The sequence below is a fragment of the Budorcas taxicolor genome, chromosome 5 (genome assembly GCF_023091745.1).
Source record: "Budorcas taxicolor isolate Tak-1 chromosome 5, Takin1.1, whole genome shotgun sequence".
Lineage (NCBI taxonomy): Eukaryota > Metazoa > Chordata > Mammalia > Artiodactyla > Bovidae > Budorcas > Budorcas taxicolor.
The window spans coordinates 15,201,300-15,221,663 of record NC_068914.1 but is presented as its reverse complement, the minus strand read 5'-3'; the positions used below and the strand labels follow the sequence as shown (position 1 = coordinate 15,221,663).

General features: G+C 37.3%; 1 protein-coding gene across 2 annotated transcripts in view; it reads left to right on the top strand.

Moving 5' to 3' along the window:
* Positions 1-20,364, top strand: part of ADK (adenosine kinase) — a 540,760-nt gene that overhangs the window by 497,928 nt on the left and 22,468 nt on the right. For both annotated transcript variants that reach the window (XM_052640201.1, XM_052640202.1), the window contains exon 10: positions 11,735-11,821. In XM_052640201.1, the coding sequence (XP_052496161.1) occupies positions 11,735-11,821 (87 nt within the window). The remainder of the gene's footprint in view (positions 1-11,734; positions 11,822-20,364) is intronic.

Genomic DNA, 20,364 nt, shown 5'->3' with positions numbered 1-20,364 from the left:
CGTTGTTTACTAGTGCTTATCGCTGTACTCCAAGTAGTCAAGTGATCTGTGAATCCAATTTAGTTTATTGGACAATAAATAGTACTCATAACTTCTATCAATGTTTGTCAGGGAGCCCTCTGAAATTCACTCCATACTTTGAGGAAGTTTAATTTTATTGTATAGTATAGACTTTAATTTTTTTTGTTTCCTTTTAAACCTATGACATTACCTTAAAGCATTATCATCCCTGCAAACCAGATTGCACTAAACATTAGTGATATTTCATTAATGCTTTCTTGCTCTAAGATTTCTTAATCCATAGGATAAAAAAGGAGACATTGGTTCCCTCATATCTGATGCAGCTTTTCCTTTGCAAACTTAACAACAATACCATTGCCACCACCAGCAGTTCAAAAGGAAATCTTACCAATAGGAAGCCTATGATTAGAAGTAGTGGTATCAGTAGCATCTTCATTGATAATGGAGAATAGCTTTGTACCTGCATATCCATTTCAAAATCTTTATTGTTGTCCTCAGGAAGAAATACATGGTTTTGGAAAGGGGTCCATTTGGAATACCAGTAGTATCCTGTATCCCACTACTGCAGTGATTAGGACTAAACCACAAGAAAAGGACAGGAAGGATGGAGGGAAGGAGAAAGCCATTGATGTTTGATTGCTCAATTTTTTCCTAACACTACACAGTTCAGTTCAGTTGCCCAGTCATGTCCGACTCTTTGCGATCCCATGGACTGCAGCACACTAGGCTTCCCTGTCCATCACCAACTCCCAGAGCTTGCTCAAACTCATGTCCATCAAATAGGTGATGCCATTCGACCATCTCATCCTCTGTCGTCCCCTTCTCCTCCCTTCAGTCTTTCCCAGAATCAGGGTCTTTTCCAGTGAATCAGTTCTTCACATCAGGTGGCCAGAGTATTGGAGCTTCAGCTTCAGCATCAGTCCTTCCAATAAATATTCAGGACTGATTTCCTTTAGGATTGACTGATTGGATCTCCCTGCATTCCAGGGGACTCTCGAGGGTCTTCTCCAACACCACAGTTCAAAAGCATCAAGTCTTCAGCACTCAGCTTTCTTTATAGTCCAACTCTGACATCCATAGATGACTCCTGGAAAAACCATAGCTTTGACTATCTGGACCTTTGTTGGCAAAGTAATGTCTCTGCTTTTTAATATGCTGTCTAGGTTGGTCATAACTTTTCTTCCAAGGAGCAAGCGTCTTATGATTTCATGGCTGCAGTCACCATCTGCAATGATTTTGGAGCCCCCCAAAATAAAGTCTCTCACAGTTTCCATTGTTTCCCCATCTATTTGCTATGAAGTGATGGGACCGAATGCCATGATTTTTGTTTTTTGATGTTGAGTTTTAAGCCAGCTCTTTGACCCTCCTCTTTCACTTTCATCAAGAGACTCTTTAGTTACTCTTAGCTTTCTGCCATAAGGGAGGTGTCATTTGTATTTCTGAGGTTACTGATATTTCTCCCGGCAATCTTGATCCCATCATGTGCTTCATACAGCCCAGCTTACTCTGCATGTAAGTTAAATAAGCAGGGTGACAATATACAGCCTTGATGTACTCCTTTCCCAATTTGGAACCAGTCTGTTGTTCCATGTCCAATTCTAACTGTTGATTCTTGACCTGCATACAGATTTCTCAGGAGACAGGTCAGGTGGTCTGGTAATTCCATCTCCTTAAGAATTTTCTACCATTTGTTGTGATCCACACAGTCAGAGGCTTTGGGATAGTCAATAAAGTAGAAGTAGATGTTTTTCTGGAACTGTCTTGCTTTTTCTGTGATCTAATGGATGTTAGTTAGCAATTTGATCTCTGGTTCCTCTGCCTTTTCTAAATCTACCTTGAACATCTGGAAGTTCACAGTTCACGTACTGTTGAAGCCCTTTGGAGGATTTTTGAGCATTACTTGATAGCGTGTGAGATGAGTGCAATTTTGCAGTAGTTTGAACATTCTTTGGCATTGCCTTTCTTTGGGATTGGAATGAAAACTGACCTTTTCCAGTCCTGTGGCCACTGCTGAGTGTTCCAAATTTGCTGGCATATTGAGTACAGCACTTTCACAGCATCATCTTTTAGGATTTGAAATAGCTCAGCTGGAATTGCATCACCTCCACTAGCTCTGTTGATAGAGATGCTTCCTAAGGCCCACTTAACATCAGACTCCAGGATCTGGCTCTAGGTTAGTGATCACACCGTTGTGGTTATCTGGGTCACTGAGATCTTTTTATAGTTCTTCTGTGTATTCTTGCCACCTCTTCTTAATATCTTCTGCTTCTGCTAGGTCCATACGGTTTCTATCCTTTCTTATGCCCATCTTTGCATGGAATATTCCCTTGGTATCTCTAATTTTCTTGAAGAGATCTCTAGTCTTTCCCATTCTATTGTTTTCCTCTATTTCTTTGCATTGATTACTAAGGAAGTCTTTCTTATCTCTCCTTTCTATTCTTTGCAACTCTGTATTCAAATAGATATATCTTACCTTTTCTCCTTTGCCTTCCTTTCGCTTCTCTTCTTTACTCAGCTATTTGTAAGCCCTCCTCAAACAACCAGTTTTTGTTTTTGCATTTCTTTCTCTTGGGAATGGTCTTGATCACTGCCTCTTCATCCCTACTTCACCTCTAATATCACTTTGGCCCACTATGGCTCCAAGCCCCCTTGTCATGGATGCCTGTCTTGATCAATTTCACCTAATTATAAGGATGAGTTGCTCAGCAAGAGAGAGAAGGGGAAGGGGGGGGGCAGTCTTGAATTAAATTTTTAAGGATAAGTGGGCTTCTCCAATCAAAGGTAGATAAAGCACACTTCAGGTAGGGAACTTATATATGAACTATGGGGTATAGAAAAATAATTCTACAAGTTTGTATTTTTTCCAGAATGTTACTAAATAGTTGCATCACAATTTGTTGAACAAACTTTCTTCTCCCAGTGTAAAATGACAACTTCTACATTTATCATATTTTTATACGTATATGAGTATATTTATTTCAGTCCATTTGGGCTGGTATAACAAAATACCGCCCGTGGAGGGTAACCAAGCTTGTTATAGCCCAGGTCCTCTGTATTGAGTATTCTACCCCTGATGTGGCTACTTCCTGCTACTGTAGTCTCAATTCAAACATCACCTCCTCAGTGAGGAAGTAGCACCCATCTAAATTAGCTCTCCTCCCCAGTCATACTTTTTCATCCTGTTTGTTTCCTTAACGTCATTTATTGTTATTTCAAATTATCTTCTTCATTTTTGTGTTTCCTCACTAGATGTTTCCTCACCTCTGTATTCTCCCTCTCTAACAAAGGTCCTGACAGATGATAAGCTCTTAGTAAGTATTTGTTGAGTAAAGTAGCTGAGTGAAAACCAGTGGAGTCCTAATGCAGTGTACTTGCCATCATTCCATTTATTCTGCCTTTCATGAAAGCGCTTATACATTTGGAACTACAATAAGGATTGATGTTCAGAATAATAACACTAACATGTGCTATAAGATTCTCTATTATCAAAGAAAATTTTCATTTGAGTTCAATAAACTAAACTAATTAAAGCAGGGATGTCATGGTATGTTATTATATTAGTACATTTAGAAAGATTTCCAACTAAAGAGACTTTCTGCTTTTTCTTTAATCAGAAAATTAAATTAGCCCAGAGTTCTTCATTCCCCCCAAAGTCCCTGTTAATTAGGAGTGTTCTATAAATCTGTATTATTAGCAGAATTTGTCATCTGTTTCATTATCCTGTTTATTAGAGCAGTCTGAGCAGGGTGTCTTTGCTCATATCCTGGTTTGTGTATCACAGTGAAAAGAAAAATTATTTCCTAGATTCTCTCTTCTTTTCCTATTCTGTGACACAGGCATATTTCATGCTGTTTGTTTAACAACTTAATTCCCTTGTGTCAGTTCCCAGTATAAAGTAGGAATGATATTATTGACTTGGCTATTAAGTCAAATAATTAGATTTAGAGTCTACTTAAAAACATTAGTGCTTTGAAACATTGTGATAACTGAATATTGAAAACAACCTAACAGTCCATCAGTAAAGGACTGTTTAAGTAAACAAAAGGACTCTCCATTTAATGGACTATTATGCCGCCATAAAAAATAATGGGGACATTGCTTACCAACATAGAAAGATCGCCTAGTGAAAGAACACGGTCCAGGGCAGGCTGCATAGTGTTATTCTTTTGTTGTTGTTGTTTAAAATAAAAAGAAGAGGGAGGTGGGAGAGGGGTTCATGTTTGGGAACGCATGTACATCCGTGGTGGATTCATGTCAATGTATGGCAAAACCAATACAGTATTGTAAAGTAAAGTAAAAATAAAAATTTTAAAAAAATAAAATAAAAAGAAGAAAAATAACTATGTATTTTGCTTGTGTGTGCATAGAGAAATTATAGAAAGATATACAGAGAAGTAATAACAGTGATAACCAGATTGGAAAATAGTAGGACTAGAAATGGGAAATGGGAGAGACTAGGGAGTGGAATTTATACCATGTCTTTCTTTTCATAGATTAATATTTGGAGTCTATAGGTTATGTATTATTTGTAACAAAAATTGAAAGGTTAAATTAAAAAAAAAAACAACCCATAACTAAAAGCAAGGTGTGGTTCTGGACTGCATCTTATAGGATTAAAAAAAAGTGCTATAAAAACATTAAGGGACTTCCCTGGTGGTCCAGTGACTAAGACTCCATGCTCCCGAGGCCAGGGGCCCAGATTTGATCCCTGTTCAGGGACCTAGATCCCACATGCCACAGCTAAGAGTTTGCATGCCACAACTGAAGATCCTGAGTGCTGCAACTAAGACCTGGTGCAGCAAAAAAAAAAAAAAGCCTATTAGGACAGTTAATAAAATTCAATTGTGGAATACAGATTAGAGGAAATAATAAATAATAATAAATTAATAAACTTAATAATAATAGCAAGTTTTTTAATTTATCAACTATACCATGGTAACCTAAAAGAATATGTTTGTTCTTAAGAAATACACACTGAATTATTAAGGAATAAAGGACATGATATATGCAAGTTATGCTCAAATGACCTGAAAGAATAAATAAATATATGTGTGTATGTGTATATACATACATATCAGAGAATTGATAAATGTTGACAAAATGAAAAACTAATAGATCTGAATAAACATTCTCTGTACTTTTCTTCAAACTTTTCTGCTAGTTTAAAATTGTCTTTTAGTCGCTAAGTCATGTCTAATTCTTTACAACCTCATGGACACTAACCCGACAGGCTCTTTTTTCCATGGTATTTTCCAAACAAGAATTGTGGAGTGGGTTGCCATTTCCTTCTCCACAGAATCTTCCCAACCCAGGATTCAAATCCACATCATGGATTCTTTACCACTGAGCCACCAGAGAAGCCCAGTTTCAAATTATCTTCACACACTGCCCCCACCCCCCCGCCAAAAAAAAGGTTAATAAAAAACAAGCAAAGAATCTTAGAAGTTCAGGTTTTTAAACAGTAGTGCTTATCACTTTCTGGTGAAATTTTTGCCATCAGTTTTCAGTTTTTTCCATGACTGGTAATGCTCGTCAGAGGCAGTGGCAGAAGTGGTGACTGACTACAGTCTACTTGATGGCTGAAAATCATCTGCCTGTCTACTTCTTATCCTGCTTTCTATCTTTTTCAGTTGTATCTTCACTACAACTTAGAGGTGACATTTTTGATACAGTGACAACATGTGGCTTTTTAATATACCTTGAACAAAATTTCCTAAGGATATTAACTGTCTTGGGACTTTGTGTATAGTGCTAAAATATATAGTTCATTTTGTAGTGGTAAAGCTACAGGAACATTTAGTCTGGTTGTGTGGCATTGAGTGACTGAATTTGTATTATTATTTTTGAGTTAGATATTTTGGCATTTGTATGAACTACCATCTCTAGTATAAATGACTTAACATTATAGTTGATTCTAGCCAGACTGGCCTCTTAAGTGCTTGAGAAGTAAGGCATATGTCACAGTAAAGTGAGGAGTAAATTATCTGCTTGTATAAACTGTCCAGAGAATGTTTGATTTTTATTGCTTTGTATTTTAAGTATGTTAAATTTGATTGTTCTGAGTGAAAATACCCTAAGGTCTTATCTAATAAATGATACTGACACTAAACAAATCTGGTATCAACTGAATTGTTAGTGTTTGTTTCCTGTCTGTTTAGGGAAGCACATGATTTTGTGCTATTGTAGAAGTCTGGAAAATAGGAATAATAATAATTCCCATGGGATGGGGAGGGAGATGGAAGGGCAGTTCAAAAGGGAAGGGATTTAAGGATTCCTAAGGCTCATTCATGTTGCGGTTTGACAGAAAACAACGTAATTCTGTAAAGCAGTTATCCTTCAATTAAAAATAAATTAATTAAAAACAATAATTCCCAGCCCTTTCCCTTTTCTCTTTATAAAAAAAATTGGGAGGAATTGAGAGACAGTAGCACTTAAGCTCGTACTTGATCAGAACTAACAGTGTCATTTTTCTATAACTAAGGCAAACAGCTGTTTTTACTACTTTTCCCACAGCTACTCCAGACCCATTTCACACCTTTGAAAACTAATTCCCAGTTAGAGTAATGTGAGTTTCTTGGGCCTCATTAGCTGAATAATGCCCATGCATATAAATGGGTCTTCAGATTTAGTTAAGTACTTTTTATTTTCATGCAATAAATTGACTAGATGGCTATGAAATAGATCATGCTGGCAAAAAACCCATTTACTTAGTTGGTGGATTTAAAAAAAAAATAGCTCTGTAAAACAGCTTAGATCATTGTATTTCAAAATAAGAATTTACTGAAAATATAATTGAATATTACTGAACATTGCTTAATCCCCTTTCAATACTTTGAAACACCATTCAAGGTCTTGGAATTTTGGGGGTTATTGTTTTGAAAAGAGTTCTCATAGTATAGCTCTCCATATGCAGCAGATAAAAGATTCCCAGGTGGCTCAGTGGTGAAGAATCTACCTATCAGTGCAGGAGATGCAGGTTCAATGCCTGGGTCGAGACAATCCCCTAGAGGAGGAAATGGAACCCACTCCATTTTTCTTACCAAGAAAACCCCATGGACAGAGGAGCCTGGTGGGCTGTATACTCTGTGGGGTCGCGAAGAGTCGGACATAACTGAGCACACACGGTGCAGCAGATAGCAGAGCCTGGCCTGTGTCTATACCAGTTTACGACAGCTCTTTATACATTCTTCATATTCTCATATATTTATTTATATTAACAAGTACAGAAGGTAGAAAATATTTCTACTTTGTTTTAGGAAATTGAACTTCACATGACACCTAAGGATAAAAGATTTTAAGAATCTACACATACATCCAGAAAAAAGTATAGTAAAATTTCATTCACTTAGAATTTTTGCTAATGTAGACCAAAAGTCGTGATTCTTAAGAACATAATTCAGATGAACTCTCCCATTGTGAATTAGGTTTTATTCATAAAGATTTATCCAATTAAAAATCAATAACTTATTTAAATAGGAAATCAAGGAATTATATCTAATTGTGGCTTACTTACCATTTATTGATAATTATTTTCAAATCTCTAATCCAGTAATTAATTCTTATATTAATTCTTCTATTACCTAAAATGTTTTATAGACATATTATTACATAATGTAACCCTATTATAAATTGTAATGGTGTCATTAACTTAGCTCGTTTTACTTGTTTAGTGCCTATTTGTCCTAGTTTATAATTGTTAATTCCCTTTATAGTAGGACTTGTACTTGGAAGTAATAAAATCAGATTTCTTTATAAATATTTATGGTACAGACCTTCCCATAAAGCAGACTGTAGCCCTTTCCTTTCCTAATTATTTCCAATAAACTCTATTTATATCTCTTTTTTTGGCCTGTATAGCAGTCTATACTACATACTCCCTAGGAAATTTAATCCTGGATATTTATGCCTTAACTTCCAATTAATCAAAACCTTGTCAACTTCATGTATGTCTTGTGTTATGAAGTGTGGAAAGGTAGTACTTATAGTTTTTAGATGGATACGTCTAACATGAAGTCTTCTTAGCATCTACAGTCATAGGGATCATTAAGTGAATGAGTCTTCTTCTGGAGTATCAGTCTTCCCAGGAGGATCTTTTTCTCATTATCTTAACTTTGTTTATCTCTTGTTGAAAGTATCCATTAGTAGCAGGTAGCAAAAAGCAGGAAGAACATGCTTTTTGAAAGTCTTAATTTCTTCATTAAAACCTTGAAGTTTCCAAGATCTCCTTTTCTCTCCTTCTTCATCTTAGGTGAGATTGAAGGTTACAGTTTTTTGGGCACATCTATCACCAGAAAGGATGCAAATTTATGGTTTGAGAAGTTCCAGACACCAATAAAAAGCACTATTCAATCTTTTACAAATGTCCTCTAGGCCAGATTTCATCACAAATACAGTAGTTTCCTGTACTGGCAGGGGGTATGTCCCAACAAATTGGATTCCTGAGACTGCATAGTAGCAGACCCTATATATACTATGTTTTTTGTCCCTATACATACGTAACTACGGTAAAGTTTTAATTTATAAATTAGGCATAGCAAGAGATTTACAACAATGACTAATAATAAAATATAATAGTTATAATCTGTAATAAAAATTATGGTATGGGAACTGCCTGGTGGTCTGGTGATTAGGACTCCATATTTCCACCTGCAGGAAACCCACATTAGATCCCTGGTTGGAGAAATAAGATCCTATGAGCCTCAAAGCACAACCAAAATATATATATATATATATGAATGTGGTTTCTTTCTCTTTCTCAAAGTTATCTTATTGTACTGTATTCACCCTTCTTATGAAGACAGGAAATGATTCAGTGCCTGTGTGATGAAATGAGGTGAGATGAATGACACATATTGTTATGTATTATTAAGCTAACATTGACCTTCTGATGATAACGTCAGAAGGACGATATCAAGCCCTGATGTCAGTGGTTAGGTGTCAGCAGCAGATGATGTCCATGATTGGGGATCCTTGATGGTTGAAGGGTATTTGTTTTTGTTTGTGTTTGTTTCACTGAAATCTTTTAGAAGAACATGGTAATTGGAAGTTGTCTCTTTTTAACACATCAAAGTTTTGCTGCCGTGTGTGAATCCTTCAGTGATAATAAGGGTAACTTTAATACTGCATTCCATCCATGAATCTTGTTCCCTAATTTTATCCTTTAAAGTCTGTGCAATCTGAAAGACTTCAGCAAATTTTGGTATCGTCTGAATTGCTGGTTCTGTTTCACTTTCTTCTTTGTAATCTTTCTCTTTCTCTGTCGATGACTCAACAACTTCTCACAGTTTCTCATCTAGTAACACTTCTTTCTCCATAGTTTCCTATGTGTTCTGCTTCTTCATCAAGCATGTTGGCAAATTCTTACTGTATGAATGATTTTCCTAACTTTTTTGTTGATTCCCAGGAAGCCTTTAAAATCACTCATGACTGCAGGCCTTTACAATATCTAGTTTAATTAATCCTCTGCCGCTTTGATGAGTATTATTGTGTATGTAATAGTGAATGATTTCCAGTATGGAATTGTGTCTAGATTGGAGTCTGCATCAATTGCTGGTCAAATGTTATCAAATACCAGGAAGGTGTATGTGGCCTTGACAAACTGAATGATGCCCTGGTCAAGGGGTTGAAGCAGTGAAGTTGTATTTGAAGTTGTAAACTTCTAGCCTCAACATTTTCATGTTTATAACAATTCAGGTTGACTGGGTGCATTATCCATTATTAATAGGACTTTAAATTCCAACCTTTCTTCTTGTGAATATTTTTTCACTTGTGGCATGAAACATGAGTAAAAAAACCATCCAATAAATGAGGTGACTGTCACCGCTGCTTTCTGACAGTTTTTGAGAGCAAGTGAGTTCTTTGCCCTGCACGCTACTCTTATTACTCTGGGCTTTCTCACATGCCCTGCAGTGTTGCCACATAGTACCAGAGTTCATCTGTCCTTCCATGTTTTATACCCTGGTACCTTCTTTGCGCTTTCATGAATGTAGCTTCTCTTGGGCATCTTCTTCCTGAAGAGCCCAGTTTCATTGCCACTGAAGACTTGTGTTTTGGGTATCCTTTCTCCTTAATCAGTTCCAACACTGTCAGGAATGTGGCAGTAACTTCTTCATCAGCAGACTCAGCCTCTCCAGTAATTTTTATGTTTTTCAGTCTAGATCTGTTCCTGAATCTGTGTAACCACCCTTTGTGTGTGGGTGTGATCAGTCACTCAGTCATGTCCGTAACTTTTGTAGTTCGAGGTGCAACATCAAATCTAGCACAGATTTTCTTTTTCCTTTTTCACAATTTCAGACAGAAGATTCATTCTTACTGTAGATCTTAGAAACCTTTTCACTTAAACGAAGTACTTCATGGCTTCTTTTTGGCATATTCAAATCTCCAGCATCGCTACTCTTGTACTTTGGGGCCATTAATAAGTCAAATAAGAGTTATTTAAACATAAGCTCTGCAGTACAGTGACAGTCAATCTGGTAACCAAGGGGGCTACTGAATGACATACGGGAGGCATACATCACACAAAGGGATGATTCACATCCAGGGCAGGATAAATTGGGACAGTTCTCAGAATGATATGGAACTTAAAATTTATGAATTGTTTATTTCTGGAATTTTCCATTAGACTTCAGCTGACCGCTGGTAACTAAAACCACAAAAAGCAAAACTGTGGATAAGGGAGACTACTGTAATGTCATTCCACTGTCATCTGCCAGGATTAAAGTAGTGTATTCAGTTCCTCTGTAGTCAAAACAACCAAGCCCTAGTCCAGACTGCTGTAAGACAAGAGCTCATTGCACTGTCCCTTTTGTTCTGCCCAGGCAGAGGTAGCTTTTCCTTTTGTTGTTTGACTGATAGTTTGGAGGAAATAGTGGCTCTTTTGTAAAAAGTAACCAGATTAGGTTATTTGTAATAAGCCAACTAATATCAGTAATCCTTGCCATTGGCATGAAGTAATCTTTGCCATTGGCATGAAGTATTATTCAGAACAGTAGTTATATTTTTATTGTGCCATTGTGATTTTCTATACAGAAACACCCAAGATTCATTATTTCTATTTTTTAAATGTATAGCTCTTTAACTATATCCAGGATTTCACTGCCAGGGCTCTGCTGGTGGCTCAGTGGTAGAAAATCTGCCTACCAGTGCAAGAGATGAGGGTTCGAGGGTTCAATCCCTGGTCCGGGAAGATCTCCTGGAGAAGAAAATGGCAACCCACTCCAGTGTTCTTGCCTGGAAAACCCCATGGACAGAGAAGTCTAGCAGGCTGTAGTCCATGGTGTTCCAAAGAGTCGGACATGGCTAAGTGACTGAACCATAAGATTTCACTGGCAGGATTGTAGGCCAGGCTTGGTGTTTTATTAGAGATCCATGATATAGTACTTGAAAGCACTTCCTTTAGTTCATAGCTTCTGTTCAAGTATTTTTACTGTCCAAAAAGGTACTGCTACCATTTGCAATCGTTCCTCAAAAATGTGAACCACCCTCAGTATAACTCTTGACAAAACATATGGCATCTGTGTGCTGAAAATTACCAAAGCACATTGCTTACAGTTGGCCTTTCACCTTGGTTCCCAAGTGCTCGTGTGCAGAATATGGACCTCATGTTCCGTCACTCTCTTTGAACACTGTAGGAGTTTTAAGCTTTCCTGGGTTAGTCTGTATATTGAGTGTTACAAAGAGAAGTCATTCTGCCTTGCTTTGGCTCTAATTGCAGAAAATGAAGTCACTGCTTTTGCTGTCTTGGATCAAGACCAGAAAGAAGTTGTTGATACCAATGGAGCTGGAGATGCATTTGTTGGAGGTACAGACTCATTTATATGATTCTTACTTATAAGTTAAACATTTCCTTTAACCCTATCTTTGCCACATGGCTAAGATTTTTTAATTTAATAACTTTTACTTTCTTCTTTTAAAGAATTAACTCCTGATATTTTTTCCATATGCTTCTATCATTTTTATGAAGGGTATATCACTATAGAAAAATACATATTTGGGGCTTAAAGGTAATTTACTATTATGCTATATCCCAGTCATTTTCACAAGATTAATTGTGTCTGTCAGAATATTGCATAAACAAGCTGCATCAAGTATAGTACATAGCATATTCATAGCCCTTCAAGCTGAAATGTTAACACATTGTTGTTCTTTAAAACAAGTTGTGAATATAAATAGTATGCTAATAACTAAGGATGATGTCTTTGGATTATATCCTTTGATTGTATCATCTGTTTCTAACACATGATTGGATATTTATAAGAACTAAGTCTTTATTGGAGTGAGTAGTCAAAAATAAAATAAAGGAAATTGGCAGAGTCTCGGCTTCCTGACTCAGGGATTCCCTGGTGGCTCAGACAGTAAAGGGTCTGCCTGCAATGCGGGAGACCCCAGTTTGATCCCTGGGTTGGGAAGATTCCCCTGGAGAAGAAAATGGCAACCCACTCCAGTATTCTTGCATGAAAAATCCCATGGACAGAGAAGCCTGGCAGGCTACTTACTGTCCATGGGGTTGCAAAGAGTCAGACACAGCTGAGCAACTTCATTTTCACTTGGCTTCCTGACTTAGGTTGATGTAAAATCTGATTCATAAGTTCTGAACTCCTTCTAGCTAAGTGTAGTTAAGCTAGGTTAGGATCTCTAGAAAGCTTTAGATTCCTGAATGATAGCCCAAAAGAGTCCCTCCTGATCTTTAGTTCTCAGAACATCAAGGAAAGAAAGGTAAATGGAACTTGTCCTTCTTTCCTTGGAGTATAATTTGAATTATGGGAAACTTATTTGAGATTATGTAATGGTTTTAACTTAGTATTGTTTAAAATATTTATATTCTTTTTATTTCAATATTCTATTTCACTAGCATAAACGTTTCATGTTTCCTTCTTTGAAACTTTCATTACTAGTCTTAAACTGTTAACATAAGACTGGTCGCATGCACCATGCCCTGTTCTTGGGAAAGAGTACATGTGCACACAACAAATAATGTGCTGCTTTGCTGTCATTCATGTATCTTTTATTTCTTTGCTGTGAAAGTTTTCACCATTGATTATTTTGCAGCTGTTTTTTCTATTCCATGCTGCTTCAGAGGTCTAATACCATGTAAAATCTAATACCATGTAACCTAAAAACACCTTATCCAGAATTGGGTCAAATTCTGTAATACATTAAGGAGACACTGTTGATTTCCTGGTTAAAAATTGGTTAAACCAGTAATCTTAGTACAGAAACTTATAAACTTATAACTTTTGTGTGTATTATTTAAGCATTTAAAAATACTTAAAACAGAATTCTCTTTCTTTGCTGTTTAGTGTGGTACCTCCTGAGGCCACCATAAATATAATGATGATAATATGATGATGGTGACCTAATTAGCCACTACTTCTGATCCTCAGGCCTGGGTTTCCTAGCCTTGCAACAGCAATTCCGTTATAGACCCCTGCTGCTGCTGCTGCTAAGTCACTTCCGTCGTGTTCGACTCTGTGAGACCCTACCGATGGCAGCCCACGAGGCTCCCCCATCCCTGGGATTCTCCAGGCAAGAACACTGGAGTGGGTTGCCATTTCCTTCTCCAGTGCATGAAAGTGAAAAGTGAAAGTGAAGTCACTCAGTTGCGTCCAACTCTTTGCAACCCCAAGGACTGCAGCCCACCAGACTCCTCCATCCATGGGACTTCCCAGGCAAGAGTACTGGAGTGGGTTGCCATTGCCTTCTCCATAGGCCCCCTACCTCCTATAATGTTTCCAGTACAAGGTAGGAATATGTAGACTTTCTGAGGAAGAGAAAAGTCATTCTTAAGATACGAAGTAGGAACAGCCAGCTACCCATTTGTATTATGGTTAACTATGTCATCAAAGCACTTGGGCTCTTAGAGGATTTTCAGCCTGTTTATCTTATTTTTCTTACTCAACTTCATTATATACTTATGGTTGGGGTACAGTGAGGTAAATAAAAAGGAAAGAGTGTGGAACAGGGACCTGCAAGCTTTTTTATCCTAAAGGGCCAGGTAGTAAATATGTTAGGCTTTGCAAACCGTAAACAGGCTATATCGCATATTCTTCTCATTTGTTTTCTTGCTTGTTTCTTGTTTTGTTTTTTCATGTTTTACAGTACTCTAAAAATGTGAAAACCTTTCTTCGCTCTCCAACTGTAAAAAAGTAGACCACAGGCTGGGTTTGACCCTTAGCTATGGTTTGCCAACCCCTTTTGTAATATGTTGGCAGCTTCCTCACTTGATTCACTTTCATCATACCCTGGATTTCACTACAGAGTGTTGAAATCAGTATAGAGAAAGTGGAAGGCAGGCTGAAACTAGGCAGAACTTTACTGGTAAAACCTCAATTCAGTTCAGTTCAGTCGCTCAGTCATGTCCAACTCTTTGCGCCCCCATGGACTGCAGCATGCCAGGCCTCCCTATCCATCACCAACTCCCGCAGTTTACCCAAACTCATGTCCATTGAGTCGGTGATGCCATCCAACCATCTCATTCTGTCATCTCTGTCTTCTCCTGCTTTCAATCTTTCCCAGCACCAGGGTCTTTTCAAATGAGTCAGCTTTTCACATCAGGTGGCCAAAGTATTGGAGTTTCAGCTTCAGCATCAGTCCTTCCAATGAACAGGACTGATCTCCTTTAGGATGGACTGGTTGGATCTTCTTGCAGTCCAAGGGACTCTCAAGAGTCTTTTCTAATACCACAGTTCCAAAGCATGAATTCTTCTGCATTCAGCTTTCTTTATAGTCCAACTCTCACATCCATACATGACTACTGGAAAAACCGTAGCCTTGACTAAACAGACCTTTGTCGGCAAAGTAACGTCTGTTCTTTTTAATATGCTGTCTAGGTTGGTCATAACTTTCCTTCCAAGGAGTAAGCGTCTTTTAATTTCACAGCTACAGTCACCATCTGCAGTGATTTTGGAGCCCCCAAAAATAAAATCAGCCACTGTTTCCACTGTTTCCATCTATTTGCCATGAAGTAATGGGACCAGATGCCATGATCTTAGTTTTCTGAATGTTGAACTTTATGCCAACTTTTTCACTCTCCTCTTTCACTTTCATCAAGAGGTTCTTCAGTTCTTCTTCACTTTCTGCCATAGGGTGGTGTCATCTGCATATCTCAATTAGGTAGCCATTTTTTTTTCATTTAACCCTACTCTCATTGCTCCACAAGATAATCAGATCCTGAAAGACTGAGTCATGCAATGAGATAAATAATGTTATTTTAACAAAGAATACTAATGTTGGCTAGTTCAGCACATTCTGTTTACTTAAGTCAAGCTATACAGTAATAGCAATTAGTAACACGTAGTACTGCAAGCCAATCGATATCCTAGGCACTTTACATATATTAACTCATTTAATGTTCATAAAAGATCCTGGTGATAAGTTATATTTAACCCCATTTTACTGATAATAAAGCTGAGACACAGAAGGGTTGGGTAACTTGCCCAAAGTCTCATAGCTAGAAAGTAGCAGAGATAGGCAGTATGAACTGTTCTGCTTCTCTAAATGTTTAGGGAAATCACATCATTAGGACTCAGAACCACAGACCAGCCTTACTAATAATAACTGGTTTTGCCAAAGAGAATTTTCCTGTCGTCTGCATAGATGACTTCATTTATTGAACAGGAGCTTTTGTTATCTGATAGGATTCTGAGAACTCTAGGGTAAGATTGTTGCAGAAAAGAAAGAGAAAGGGAAAGGGAAGAGAATCGAGGAACTGGAATCCCCAGTGAGTTTGAACCGGGAACTTCTTGCTAAATAGTGGAATTGATGGCGCTACATACTGAAAGACAGATCATTAACTTGTTTGGCCAGCATGGAATCTGAATGGAGGGAGTTATATGAATCAACTGTTTAACAGCACCAGGGTGATGCATCTGTCTTACAATAGAGATGGTCTTGTTAGTTTGAAAAGTGAAAAATCCATTGGTTAAAATCCCCTACTTCCATCTCTGTACCTGGGAAAGCATATTCCTTTGGCTTGAACATGAATGGAGAGGCAGTGGCAACGTTTGCATGTCTTATGTAGTTTCTTTTTTCTGCTTTATTGCCTGATTAATATACCTCCTTTCTGATTGACACATTTTATCTTTAGATGGTTAATATATTCCTCCTATTACTTTCAAGTTTTGCTGGCTTAAAAGCATTTCTTTCTTTTGTGAATTTGCATAACGGTATTCCAGTCCCAAATTTAAGTTCTTAGATAAATGATGACTTCACCTACCATGTGGTGATATTACATATCACAATACCAGAGTGCCATGTATTCTTATTAGCCACATAAGAGGGACATGACTACATCACTGATGTATAATTTTAAAATGACTACTCCAAATAGACATAAATTAAATTCATAGTTCCATCTCCAGGGTTTAGTGACAGTGACAAATACCTCCAACCTCTACAAGCATACCTCCTTGTTCTGTTTGTAGATCTTAAGCACTTTCTTATGTGTCACTAGCCAGCCCTGATGGAACTACCCTTTTCACATTCTCCCTCAAAAGCCCAAGCACTACGATTGTACCCTTGGAAATGGAGACAATTCTATAATCTCTAAGTATGATTTCCTAATTTCCCAGGTCAGTAGAAAATTTCTTCCTGTTGTCCTGCTGTGCTTTGTCACAGCAGGTTTGCCTTTTCATTTGGAACCCTCTTTGTCACTGCCATAGTAACAAATGGAAACATTGAGAACATTTTGTGACAGGCACTGTCATTGTTCCCAGTGAAATCTCTTCCCCTGTGTCTTCCCAGTAAATGAAACTGAGAAGAAAAATCATAACAAATACCATGAAAGGGGACCTAATCAATATGTTCCCAGTGGGCTGTCAATACCAGCTTGTGTTAATCTAATATGATTTAGTCATATGTTTCATGGCAGCTGTAGGAATATGGACTAGATCTGCTAATCATTTTTAGACTGAGTACACCTTTGACACATTATTCCCAGGCACATATATATTAATATAACTCTCAGATAAAAGACTAGAGACCTCACTCAAGGGCCAGCATTCTTAGGATTTAAAGAGCTTCATTAAATAATGGTTAAAAGCCATATATAGGTTAGAACAGTTTATTTTGAATGATAGTAGAGTAACTGTGCTGCCTTTAATATTTATATTTTCAAATTTCTCATGACAGCTTTTGCAAGGAAAATGAATTTTCCTAAAAGATATTACCTACAACATGCAAGTGACCATTAAAGCTACTTAGCAATCACACTGTAAATAATTATCCTATTTCTCATCTAATAAAAAGGAACATTAGCTTCACTTTCTAATTTATGTTCAGAAAAGATGTTTTGTTTTTTAAAAAAAGATTTAAGTTTCTAGAGCAGAGATACTACTTCCTTTTCAAGTAGCACCTGTCTACATTTCTGAAAACCATAGGGAATCTAAATTATGTTTATATTCTCTATTCTCCCCTTGCTTTTTGTTCCCAAACATTTGTATTAATAGCTTACTCTCCCATTTTTCTAAACTGCTGCTTCATCGTGCTATGCAAAGAAGTGGTGCAGAATTCTTATGATTTTCTTTTTTTTCTGCACAACCCCCTTCCTTTGCTGTCAACTCAGAGGACTAGAAAATAGCTTGGTGCATGTTGAATATATCATTTCTCACACTTCTTTACTCAAAAATCAAAACCTTCTTATGACCCACTGTATGCAGAAGATTTATTTGTGCACGGTAACCGAGAAGATTGCTGCATATTCCTACCATGTCCCACAGCAACAAGAATCCCTTCTCTGTCTTTTACCTCTAGGAGGACATCTTTGGTGTTTAATTTCTTAAGCAGTTTCCCTTAAAACCATTAAATGAGGTATAGAATACACTTCGCCATTTGTTGTACAGTTGCTCAGTCGTGTCTGACTCTTCATGATGCCATGAATGGCAGCACACCAGACTTGGTCATTAGGAATTTGAAATACAACACAGACAGCAGCTCAAGTTCATGCAAGGGGGAAGGGAAAAGAGATTCACACCTTGCACAGTCCTAGGATTCTTCATGACATGCTATGCTGATGTTTCACATCTAGAGATTTCAATAAGCTGACATTGGACCAGGACCAAATTTCATGAACCTTGCCAAAGATTATTTAAGCCTTTGTCTAAAGAGGTAAAGATGATCCTCAAGCCTTAACAAAAAAGAGAAATAACTTTCATTCACATGGGATACAGGATGAGTTTAAGATAAAGTCTGAAATTTCTCACCATTAGAAATGTTCCCTCAAAGATACAGTATCTTGGATGGCCTCCATCTAGAAGCAATTGTTAATAGATAATGGAATTCAAAGGACTTTGTCTTCTGGAGACTTGGATAATTTAGAGACAGGCTGAGCCGTGTAGGCTATCAGATCCTGAAACGTATATATGAATCTTGTTATTGTTTAGTTGCTAAGTCATGTCCAACTCTTTTGTGACTCCAAAAAGAGCCTGGCAGGCTCCTCTCTCTGTGGGATTTCCTAGGCAGGAATACTGGAGTGGATTGCCATTTCCTTCTCCAGGGGATCTTTTACGACCCAGGAATCAAACCCACGTCTCCTGCATTGCAGGTGGATTCTTTACCACTGAGTCACCTGGAAAGCCCAAAGATCAACCTTACATTTCCTGTATTTGAAGGCTATTGAGAAATGCTTATTCTAAGGAAACAACGTTGGTATTTATAAGATTTCATTTGGTAGAAGAGGGCAGAAGAAATATCATAAGCAAAACTTTCTGAAGTTGATTTTCTTAGAAGTGTGACATGACAAAATATATGTGTGTAAGTTTTCCAACCTTTAACAAGTTTGTGAGTCAAATAGAACTAATTTGAATCCAGTAGCGGTTTATGCTGCTATTACATGTATTTGGTCAATTTTATCTACCTTATCTGTCTGATTCATACAGCCAGTATCAGTTAGGTTTTGCTGTGTAACACACCACCCTCAAAACTTAGTGACCTGAAAGAACAACCATTTATTTAGCTCCACAAATCTGTGAATTGACAGCTGGGCCCAGGCTCAATTGGGCAGTTCCTCTAGTCTCAGAGGTTCGAGAGATTAAGTAATTTGCCCAAGGTCACAGTGAAAGCCAGGATTCAAACTTAAAGTTTGACTGCAAAGTTCTTAACTCTGATTATTTTGTTATACTCCATTCTGTTAGTATATCCTCTTGTCTTCCCCTCCAAATGAGGAGAAATATCCAAAGTGCCTTTCTAACCACTAGTCTGTAGACTGGGGCCAGTCCACAGAGATTTCATCAGTCAATGACAAAATGAAAAAAAAAAAGGTAGGAGCAGTATAGTAAGTTTTCACAAAGCTGAATATATTCAGTTGAAAATCTTGTCTCAGTGATGTTTGAATTTGTTACCATGTGCCTTTACTGGCTTTGTTATTAGTATAATCAAAATAAATGAAATCACATGTTGGTGGTACTGATGCTTAGCCTGGTCCACCTTGTGACTTAGCCAAAGTCTTAGCCATGGTGTATAAGTTATTAGAAACAACGTCCAGACTATATGAAAATTTGTATGAAGTCTAACCTGTGTTGTCAAATGGCTGTTTACTGTCAACAGAGGTCTGAATGAAACAAAAATTTATCGACATGATCACTAAATTCACAGCTATTATCCCATCAGATATGAGTTCCCAAACCTGGGGTATGAACACAGGATGTTAATTTATTTTTCATTTAATTATCTAGTTTACATTGACATTTTATGAAGTTAAGATATGTACCTTTTATTTCTAGCCCATGAAATAAATGGCAAATTAAAACCAGTCTCTGTCATGGAGTGCTCTTAGAATTTTAAAACCACCCTGCTGTGAAGAATTGTCAGTTGATCAAATACAGGTTTTTGAATTGAGTTAAAATGTAACAAAATTACTTATCTTGCATATGAATTGAAGCATAAATAATCTTACTATCATCTCCTTACTCCTACAGCTATGACTTTGTCCTGATATGCCTTTTTGCTTTTAATTATTATTGCTTAAGATGTTAGTGCTGAAAGGGAGAATTTTTTAAAATCATGTTTCCTGGTTTTCAGGTTTTCAATAGTGAAACCATGTTCAAATGAGGTCTTATCTGAATCAAAATGAAATTAGGTTAAACAAATCCCCCATATGACCTTATCCACATTTTATTTAGCAGTTCATAAAAGAGCTCCCTTGAATGGGTTGATATTAGTTATGAAAACCTAACATGATCTGTTGAAAAGCCCCCATTTGATGGATGAGGAAAGTGAGACCGAAGAAAAGGAGTTAATTGCAAATATGCAATACTAGAAGCTAGATCTCCTAACTCATTAATTCATGATCAGTAATTACATATGTTCATAAGCCAAATGAAAGTTGTCAGTTAAGTAGGCCTTTTGGAA